Raw genomic sequence first — 12,042 nt, 5'->3', positions numbered from 1 at the left:
AAAAAGAAAGAAAAAAAAATTACTGACCCCAAATGACTGACCAGTAGTGTATATTGCTGTTACAGAAGATTTCTATTTTTAAAACATTTGCTTCTTTTTTTTCTTTTCTTTTTTTTTTCATTCATCAAAGTATAATAAAAAAGTATCACAGGTTATGAAAAAATATTAAGCAGCAGAACTGTTTCCAACTTTGATAATGAATCATCATATTAGAATGATTTCTAAAGGATCATGTGATAGACTGGAGTAATGATCCTGAAAATTCAGCTTTGCATCACAGAAATAAATGATAATTTAAAGTATAATAAATTGAAAACCAATTATTTTAAATTGTAAAAATATATCACAATATTACATTTTTTTCTGTATTTTTGATCAAATAAATGCAGGCTTGATGAGCAGAAGAAACTTCTTTCAAAAACATTAAAAATAGTAATGTGTCCAAACTTTTGGCCTGTACTGTAGCTCAGTTCAGTTCTCATATAATGGTGTCAATAATATTGTTGAATATTAAATTAAATGTTCCCAGCTAAGCAAGCCAAAAGGCAAAGGCGGAAAAAAGGCGAGCTCAAACAAGTCTGAGCAATAATGTCCTGAAATGAGTCTAATAGACAAGAATCACTCAGGGAAATATGGGACAGTGATCATCATACAGTGCATTTAGTGTTTTCATATTGTGCAAAAAGAATAGTTTTTTTTCTCTCTGGTAACACTTTACAATAAGGTTCCATTTGTTAGCATTAGTTAACATGATCTAACAATGAAAAATACTTCTAAAGCATTTATTAATCTTACTTAATATTAATTTCAACATTTACTAATACATTATTGAAATCAAAAGTTGTATCGTTTTGTGATCATATATACCGATTAATTTAATTGTTTATAAAAATTTAAAGATAAATAGACAATCATTATATGCATTAATATCATTAAATGTGCAAATGAGCAACTGCGTTTTAATTATAAACAAGTTCAATTAAACCATCAAAATATGAGGAAAATATTTTTAGTTTTTTTTTATATGAGGGAAGAACTTGAGGGCAAAACAAATGCATAGAAAAACAAAAAGCTCAGAGAAAAAAAAAAACATTGATTACAACATAATTAATATCTCATTGGTTCTCTCTTGTTTTTGCATGTGTGTTCATCATTTCTTCGTACGACAGCTTGGATAAAAATGATGGCGGCACAATTTGTCATGTTACATTGCGTCATTATCACTAATAAAACAACTGACTCCAAACACAACTGTGCAATATGACTACAAAATATTTAGTAATATTTGAACAAAGATTTTGAAGAAAATATAAAAAATTTTAACGAAGATGTAAATAGTTTTAGGCTGGAAATCACTTTTGCCCACTAATGTATATATGTATGGGTTAGGTATGTGTATATTAATTATATATAAAAATACAAATGATATATATATATATATTACACACACACACTTGCTCGTGATGATGAGCAGTTGTTGTATGTTGACGTTTATGCTCATTCTGTGTGTGTTTTTGACCCCTGCTCTCTCTCTCTCTGACATGATTTGCCTGTGTCTGCAGCAGATGGCAGTGTTGGACACGAGTCTGCTGTTCATCTCATACTTTATATGCTTAAAAAAACACACAAAGTCAATTTTCCATTTAATAAATAGTTTATTTCTGACACCAAAAGTCATAGAAAAATCGGAGATGCATCATGGAAATGAATAACGATGAAGTCGTGAACATTCCTATAGTCAGTATAAATGACTCAAACTGCATTAATGTCTAAAACATCTCATTAACACCAGTCTCTATTCCACTGGTGCTCTTATAAAGTCTTCAATCAGAAAGGCTTATGGCATTAAATGTTGCACTTCAAAAGATGCAAATCATCCTCTTGTTTTCCAGCACAAATATCTAAACATTCTTAAATCAAGACAAGACACATTTACTGGAGAAGCAGAATTAGATGAATATAATATAATACGGTTTATCATACAGAAATAAATAAAGATTCCTTGAAAACTGCAGTGCTAAATATGAATGATTCTGTGTTTTATTTATATATTTGCATTTAGAATATTGTTTCAAGTCTTTATTTCAATAATGCTACAGATTGTTTCAAAGCAGCTTCACATGATAAACAGGAAAATAACAGGATCAGGGATGCAAACGTCATCAAATATGAGAAATCAGCTTTAAAAAGACAGTGTTAGTATTCAGATCAGTGTTGATTTAGTTCAGTTTAATAACTGTAAAGTTCATTATGAAACGAGTTAAATGCAGTTATGACAGTAGAGTCATTATTCAAGGCAAGGCAAGTTTATTCATACAGCACATTTCATACACTATAGTAATTAAAAGTGCTTTACACAGAAAGGAATTAAAATAACCACAAAATAAAAGCAAGGAAAATTAAAACAGTTATAAAAGGAATTAAAAGAGTAAAAAGATGATGCATTGATAAACTTCTCATCTGGAAAAACACCGGTGTATCATATTTTTCACAACTCCCAGTGATTACACTGTGTGTGTGTGTGTGTGTGTGTGTGTGTGTGTGTGTGTGTGTGTGTGTGTGTGTGTGTGTGTGTGTGTGTGTGTGTGTGTGTGTGTGTGTGTGTGTGTGTGTGTGTGTGTGTGTGTGTGTGTGTGTGTGTGTGTGTGTGTGTGTGTGTGTGTGTGTGTGTGTGTGTGTGTGTGTGTGTGTGTGTGTGTGTGGTATTTCGGCGTGCCTAAGAAATATTGGACGTCTCCGATAGACCCGATTTCCCCCTAAAATCGCACAGGAGGAGCTGTAGGACTCGGGACTTCACTAACCCATCACTCCAAACCCCAGAGATTTGTTCTTCTGTTATTATTCAGCTTGAGTGTGTTCAATGTTGATTCAGTTTAGTTCAATAACGGCGTCGATATTGCATCATTATTTCTCTCTTCCTGAACTGACACAGTCTGTGATGTATGACGTCAGTTCTTCTTCTTCTTCAACGGAAGTGAATCAATCAAAACTAACTTTATCTGGACAATAACTTTATTCTAGAGCTGCTGTAAAGACAAAACAATCTCTGTTACTGTAATCTCCTATTATCACTGTAAAGCTGCTTTGAAACAGTCTATAGTGTTAAAGCGCTGTATAAATGAAGGTGACTTGACTTCTTCTTCTCCTGTAGTGGACGTCCTGGCTCAGGCTGTAGACGTGTTGGCGTGTGCGGTGCGCACCGATGAGGGACAGGCGCTGTTCCTGGAGTACCAGGCTCTGCCGGTGGTTCTGGTTCTGCTGAGAGGAGGGTGTCCCGGTCTGCTGGCTCGGTCCACAGGTGTCCTGATACAGATGAGCTCAGAGTCACGTGAGTCACGTGCCATTGAGACGCTGTTGTGTGATGTCCTCTATACTGAAGTCATGTGAATCTGCTGTTGATGTTAGAAGAGTCACAACTCTGATGATCGTTTAATCCTAAAACAGTCTTTTAATGCCACGGGCTCCTCATCTTCCTAAAATCCTAAAATTTAAAAGGCAACTGTATATTTTTATTTTTAAAGACCCAGTTAATACTGTAAAATATGAATGTTATGAAAATGCGTAAAATATTTGTACATCATTGCATTGCAAATATATTTTTTTATTTAATTTAATTTAATAAATTTTTTGGTTTTAATCCAATTTATTTTAATCAAATGTATTAATTTATTACTTATTTAAATCAAATTGCGTTTATAAAATTTCTTTTCTTTTCTTTTAATCAAATGCATTTATGTTTTTAAGTATTTTTATTTATTTAAATAAATATATTTTTTATTTTTTATTATTGAAAACAAGTTGTACATTTTTATCAATTAATTTAAATATTTTATTTAATCCCATTAAATTTTTTGGTTTTAATCTAATTGTTTGTTTAAATATTTTATTTATTTATTACTTATTTAAATCAAATTGTGTTTATTTATTTTAATTTATTTGAATCAAATGCATTTATGTATTTAAGTAGTTTTATTTATTTAAATAAATGTTTGTTTATTTATTATTTATTGAAAACAGATGTATTTGTTTCGGTCTTTAATATTTTTTTTAATAAATATATTTTAATAAAATATATTTATTTAAATCAATTTGAATTTATTTATTTAAATAAATTATCATTTAAAATAATGATATAAATCATTTTAGTCAAATGTATTATTTAGTTGTTTTTATTTATTTCAATCCAATTTTATGATAGTTTTTATATCGTTTTTTAAATTAATTTAATCAAATTTTTTTTGTTTAATCTTATTTTTTTAACTTTTTCATGGACCCCCAAGCACTCCCTGTGGGTCACTGGACTCCAGTTTGAAAACCAGAGCATGCTTGATTTAATTCAGTCATGGTCTTTGTGGTTCAATAATAGGTTTAATTAAATTCCCATGACAGTGTAACGGCGGTGTACAGTATCGGGTCACTGATGTGATTTTGATGTGGTGTTGCTCATGTTCAGGCCCGGTGGACTGTGAGCTGGTGAAAAACACTCACGAATCGTAAAGTGAGTGCGTTTACGAGAAGAGCCAGGAATGTGCCTTTCGCTTTCTTACGCGTGACACTGAACAGACGTGTGTAGCGCGAGCACTTTACAGTGAGCTGGCCTGGCAATTAGGGAGCTTTACAGGAGGATAATTATGTGAACGTGTGAAGGGTGGAGTGGGAGGTCACATCTCAGGGTCAGCTGTGGTTGTCTGGTCGAAGCTTTAATGTGCTCCATGTGTCCTAAATCAGCTCAGACTAAAGACTTTAACAGACGGCCTGAGACCTGTGAGAGAGGTCGGACCAGCAAGCAGAAGTTCAGAAATTAAAGGATTAGTTCACTTTAAAATGAAAATTACCTCATGATTTACTCACCCTCAAGCCATCCTAGGTGTATATGACTTTCTTCTTTCAGACGAATACAATCAGAGTTATATTAAAAAATATCTTGCCTCTTCAAGCAACCAACAGATTGAAGCTTAAAAACGTGCATCTGTCCATCATAAAAGTGCATCTATCCATCATAAAAGTGCATCTGTCCATCATAAAAGTGCATCTATCCATCATAAAAGTGCATCTATCATCATAAAAGTGCATCTATCCATCATAAAAGTGCATCTATCCATCATAAAAGTGCATCTGTCCATCATAAAAGCGCATCTATCCATCATAAAAGTGCATCTATCCATCATAAAAGTGCATCTATCCATCATAAAAGTGCATCTGTCCATCATAAAAGCGCATCTATCCATCATAAAAGTGCATCTATCCATCATAAAAGTGCATCTATCCATCATAAAAGTGCATCTATCCATGAAAAAAAGGGACAATATTACAGATTTTTTCCACAATGAGAGTCCCTGACTGATGTTCCTCTGTCCATCAGGGTTACTGTCGGCTTTTCTGGATCAGTGCAGCACAGAAGATTTCTTCCGCTGCGCCTCAATGTTCCTCCGTAACCCTCGCCTGGAGCCGTCACTGATGGAGAAGATGCTCATGCTCCTCCAGAAGCTCTCCAGTATCCGGTTAGTCTCTCCTCCTCTAACACGGGGGTTTCAAACGGGTCCAGGGAACCGCAAGGGGCCACAAGGGACAAACGTTTAGAGGAAAACTGTGTAATAATAAATAAATACTAACAGTAAGTTTGAACTAATTAACTAAATAAAAAAAATATTAAAAAAACACATTTGGGAACATTTTTTATAAATCACATTTGATTAAAATAAGTAATAAATGAACACATTGTAATCAAATAAAAATAAATAAAAAACATTAAAATAATAATAAATAAAAATAAAAGATTAAGATTAAACCAATTAACTAACAAAATAATTACATTTAATTGTAAATAAAAAATAATCAAATAAATCACATTTGATTAAAAGAACTAATAAATTAATACATTTGAATCAAATGAATTTAAATAAATATAAAATGTTATTTAAATAAATAATAAATTAAGATTAAACCAATTAACTAAATAAATAAATAAATATATTTGCGTAAAATAAATAAATAAATAAATCACATTTGATTCTAATAACTAATAAATTAATGAAGTTAAATATTTGTTACAATAAATAAAAATAAGATTAAACCAATTAACTAACTAAATAAATTTGATTTGAAAATAAAAATATTCAAATGAATCGCAATTGATTAAAAATAGTTAATAAATTAATATATTTGAATACAGTAAATTAAAGAAATAAATAAAATATGAAAACAATTAAATACATTTGATTAAAATAAAATTATTTAAAAAAAGATCACATTTGATTCATAATAACTAATAAATTAATAAAAATACAAATTCATTTTGAAATTAATGCAAATATATAAAATATTTAAGTAAATAATTAACTAAAAGAAAAACATTTGATTTAAATAAAAAATAAAATAAGTAAATAAATAAATACAATTTAATTTAAATAAATAACACTAATACTAACACTAATAATGTATCAGTACAGTACTACACTGAGTAGATAAAAAATAAAATGATGGTAATGTAACAAACTAAATATTTGCCAAATAATATTTTACACAATATTCATAATGTAATTTTTTCACATTATCTTTATGCATGAGGTCCCTCGCACGAGGGGACTTCACTGGAAAACCTTCTTCCTGTCGGTCCTGTTGAAGAGGGATCAGCTGTAGGTCATGTGTGTATTGAGAGGTTCAGCTGTGATTCTGTTTGGTTGCAGGAAGAACAAGCGTCTGTTTGAAGTGTCGTCGCTGCATTTGTTGCTGCAGGAGATGCACCGAACCGCTGACCGTTCTCAAGCCTTCCTCAATATCAACCTCAGCTCCATCCTGCTCAATCTGGGCATGCTCACACGCTCATAAACACGCTCTTAACACACTCATAACACGCCCATAACACGGCCATATCACGTTCATAACACGCTCATAACACGCCCACGACACGCCCACAACACGCTCATAACACGGCCATAACATGCCCATAACACGCTCATAACACGCCCATCACACGCTCACAACACGCTCATCAAACGGCCATCACACGCTCACAACACGCTCACAACACGCTCACAACACGCCCATCACACGCCCATCACACGCTCATAACATGCTCATTACACGCCCATAATACATCCACAACACGGCCACTACACGCCCACAACACGGCCATTACACGCTCATAACACGCCCACAACACGCCCATCACACGGCCATAACACATTCATAACACGCCCACAACACCTCATAACACGCCCACAACACGCCCATCACACGCCCACAACACGCCCATCACACGCCCACAACACGCCCAACACACTCCCAACACACTCCCACAACACGGCCATAACACACTCACAACACGCCCATCTCACATTTACAACAGGCTTGTTCGACTTGAACCGGCGCTGCACAGACCGATCGGTTTATGACATCAAAGTATCGCGAGAGCAATTCAAAAGCATAAGGAGCCGTCTGCTTTCTATTCGCTCTCGCGGTACTTTGATGTCATTCACTGATCGGTCTGTGCAGCGTCGGTTCAAATCGAACAAGCCTATCACGCTCATAACACGCCCACAACACACCCACAACACGCCCATAACGCTCAACACGCCCATCACACGCTCATAACACGCCCACAACACACTCATAACACGCCCACAACACGCTCATAACACGCCCACAACACACCCACAACACGCCCACAACACGCCATCACACACCCACAACACGCCCATAACGCTCAACACGCCCATCACACGCTCATAACACGCCCACAACACACTCATAACACGCCCATAACACGCCCACAACACGCTCATAACACGCCCACAACACGCCCACAACACGCCCATCACACGCCCATAACACGCCCACAACACGCTCATAACACGCCCATAACACGCCCACAACACGCTCATAACACGCCCACAACACACCCACAACACGCCCACAACACGCCATCACACGCTCATAACACGCCCATAACACACTCATAACACGCCCACAACACGCCCACAAAACACCCACAACACACCCACAACACGACCATAACACGCTCATAACACGCTCATAACATGCCCATAACACACCTATAACACGCCCACAACACACCCACAACACGCCCATAACGCTCACAACACGCCCATAACACGCCCACAACACACCCACAACACGCCCACAACACGCTCATAACACGCCCACAACACACCCACAACACGCCCACAACACGCCCATCACACGCCCATAACACGCCCACAACACGCTCATAACACGCCCATAACACGCCCACAACACGCTCACAACACGCTCATAACACGCCCACAACACGCCCACAACACGCCCACAACACGCCATCACACGCTCATAACACGCCCATAACACACTCATAACACGCCCACAACACGCCCACAAAACACCCACAACACACCCACAACACGACCATAACACGCTCATAACACGCTCATAACATGCCCATAACACGCCCACAACACACCCACAACACGCCCATAACGCTCACAACACGCCCATAACACGCCCATAACACACTCAGAACACACTCATAACACGCCCATAACACGCCCACAACACACCCACAACACGACCATAACACGCTCATAACATGCCCATAACACACCTATAACACGCCCACAACACGCGCTCATCACACACTCATTCCCTCTTCTTCTGTGAAATATTGTGCTGAATGCTGTTTTCACACTGAACTGGATGATTTTACACTATCAAGCTCCTAAAAGAACGTTGCACTGTATTTGAAGTCTCCTGGAGTCGAATCATAGATGAATCTGAGATCTGGAGATTATCCGTGAGGGTTTGATGCCGTTATGATACTTTAGTGGCGTTGACATTCTGCCAAACGTCGTCTTTTGTGTTTCACAGAACAACATGTTATACAGTGCAATTTTATTTATTTTTGTATACATTGAAATAATGAATTTGATGTTTTATGTTTCAATCATTAACTTAATTAAACTGGTCTGTGATTAGTGACGTGGTTTGATTTGATCATGCACTGCAAAAATATTTATGCCTAAATTTAAGATTCATGTATTTGAATTGCATATAAAATTTCCATCCATTTGGATTACACCGTTTTAATTTTAATAAACGTAATGTATAAAACGGTCATGTATAAATAAAACGGGTGCGTTTTCTGTAATAGAATTAATAAACTGAATGTGCTTTAATATATTTATCATCAATAATTTGTTTGTATTCTGTATAATCTGTGTATTTATATAATTTCTGAATATTGCTTGTTCCACAGCAAATTCACATTAACACAATTTTTTTTATTTTTTTTTTATAATTTGAATAAATGCTTTTTGAAAATATGGAAAATAAAATCAAATGGGTAGAAATAGTTAAACTATGCCATGATTATTATAATTTTTTTGTACAGAAATCCTACCTGTTTAATTTATGCATGACCTTAAGTTCATTAGTTTGTTTGTTAAATCTCTGTAATCCAAATGGATAAAAATCTTAAATGCAATTCAAATCTTACATTTATGACTACATTGTTTTTGGAGGGTATAAATCCTTTATATGACATAACTGCTCTATAACATGATTGCTTTAAAGTGTTACAGTGTTTCGAAAATGACTGTTTTCAAACAGGTTGCTTCATGATACTCCCCTGTCTGTCATTGGTCAGTTAAACAGGTGAACTCACATGATTGGTCGAGCCAGAACTCAAAAATCAAACTCAAACTCTCAGTGACTGACTCTGAACATTAAAGCTACAATATGTATTTTTTCCGCCGCTGGGCGTCGCTAACCTCTTACAATAACAGAGGCATATGTTGATGACGCATAAGCGGAATTATGGAACTTGTCATCATACTGATGGATCTAATAATGTTTATGGATGAATGAATACACTGATGTTTTTAACATGACTGAGGAATGAAGCAGGGCGCGAGTGCTAATGAGAGACAGATCTCAGCGCCACACGCGAGTCCCGCGGATATAAAGGAATGAGGACATTTCATTCTACCGAACTAATGTACCCTCAAGTGCTGAATAATACTCACACGGGGCAGTTTATTAGACAAATGAAACTTGTGAGGGAACGCAGCGCTGTTTCACTCGCTCTACACTATCACACTAAACTGCATTTGAGTGTGTTAATGTTATTCTGTGTGTTCGTTTGTCTGTATGAGACTAGCAGTGAGCGAGATCAACATTAGCATAACACACTGATCATATTCTAACATTTCATCATGTTGAGCTGTATAACATTGATTAGTTTTATGTACATTTGCGCGTCTTTGTTGAGTCGAAGTTAGCCGCGGACGCTAGCTTTCAGCATCTCGAAAACGCCATGCCGATATTGATCCTCGTTTTAGTTCTGCTTTTGTCCCAAAGTCTGCTTGCCATGATCCATAATGTTTGAATGAAACAACAACAGTGTGAGCGCAGTTGTCCACGTCTGTCGCCATGGTTACTACGGCAGTACGAGCGGAAACCATGGATAACGCGGATATTACGTCATTGACAGGCGACAAGTGAACAGGGACGAGCCACTGGCTGTTTCTCAAAACCAAGAATGCAAAGAACGGACTTGTGTTCTTGGGGAGAACGCTCTTGCTAGTTGTTCTTGGAAGAATGAACTCACAAGGTGACGAGCACACAGAACGCTTCTGACAGTTTGAGACGATGTGTTCTTGCTGGTATTGCGCAATAATACCCCCGCACAGACGCCGTCTGCAGTACCCAAACATAACGCGATTTAAATAACGGTTTAAACGGTTTAAATAACCCAAACATAACTCCTTCCTCGAACGCCGAAATGAATGCTGGGATATTTCTGCCGTCAAGTTCACACAAGTTACCAACCGATGCATCCTCTGTAAAATGGGCGTGTCAAGAACACTTCCGGGATTTTTAACCGTTCTTGCCAAAATGCAAACTTGTGTATTGGGACAGTACTTGGGCAGCGAATGATGACGTTTCACAAGTTCACAAGAACACAAGTACAGACAAGAACGCATATTGAGAAACGGCCTATATTTAGGGGTTCAAGCATGAAATGCTGAAACCCTATTGTAATTGTAAGGATTCGTAAAACGCATCGTGCAGGACAAACCGTAAGGCCTAGAGACGTGAAACCTGGCCAGATGGTAGGCCTCAATTTGGGGACAACCTATCAGAGTATGACCCCAATTGGCCCATAGGTGGCGCTACAGCAACCAAAAGTACTAAATCGCTCACAACTCTTAGACCGTTTGTCCCAGGATCAAGTGTCTTATATCGTTGGAATCCTTGGCTCAAGTCGGACAAAATGGCTATCTCCGATTTGGATGTAGGCAGGGAAAATTTTCTGCTATGTCGGATTTTGTCCAAAACCTACTTTTGCGAACTAGTCCCTGGTTTTTGGCCCGATCGGAACCAAACCAGTCTAGGACAATTCTCTGGACTCTCTAGATCAATAATTATCGAAAACAAGTTGAACTTTTGCATTTGGGTGGCTGTAACAGGGTCATTTAGAAAAGGGGCGTGGCAAAATACACTAAAAAGCCTATAAATCCCAAATGGAAACTCAGAACTTCACAAAAATTGATGAGCATATGTGTCAGAACATGGTGAGGAAGCATGCAGAGTTTCATGGAGATCGGACCATAGGTGGCGCTATAACTGGCAAAAAGCCTTCATTCTTATTAGGGGTTCAAGCATGAAATGCTGAAACCCTATTGTAATTGTAAGGATTCGTAAAACGCATCGTGCAGGACAAACCGTAAGGCCTAGAGACGTGAAACCTGGCCAGATGGTAGGCCTCAATTTGGGGACAACCTATCAGAGTATGACCCCAATTGGCCCATAGGTGGCGCTACAGCAACCAAAAGTACTAAATCGCTCACAACTCTTAGACCGTTTGTCCCAGGATCAAGTGTCTTATATCGTTGGAATCCTTGGCTCAAGTCGGACAAAATGGCTATCTCCGATTTGGATGTAGGCAGGGAAAATTTTCTGCTATGTCGGATTTTGTCCAAAACCTACTTTTGCGAACTAGTCCCTGGTTTTTGGCCCGATCGGAACCAAACCAGTCTAGGACAA

The 12,042-nt window shown here is 37.0% G+C and overlaps 1 protein-coding gene across 1 annotated transcript; it reads left to right on the top strand.

The window, feature by feature from the left end:
- Positions 1-3,021: 3,021 nt before the first annotated feature.
- Positions 3,022-8,970, top strand: LOC309492063 (coiled-coil domain-containing protein 138-like; the record flags this gene model as incomplete). The annotated part of the gene is made up of 5 exons (XM_082191077.1): positions 3,022-3,328; positions 5,363-5,501; positions 6,687-6,833; positions 7,748-7,768; positions 7,922-8,970. Coding segments are annotated over 3 exons (588 nt in total), but the record flags the coding sequence as incomplete, so codon positions are not given.
- Between the last annotated feature and the right edge of the window lie 3,072 nt (positions 8,971-12,042).

The sequence above is a fragment of the Leuciscus leuciscus genome (assembly GCF_965113295.1).
Source record: "Leuciscus leuciscus genome assembly, contig: HAP1_SCAFFOLD_899, whole genome shotgun sequence".
NCBI lineage: Eukaryota > Metazoa > Chordata > Actinopteri > Cypriniformes > Leuciscidae > Leuciscus > Leuciscus leuciscus.
Note: the sequence above shows the minus strand (reverse complement) of the source record. Positions and strands in the feature narration are given on the sequence as shown.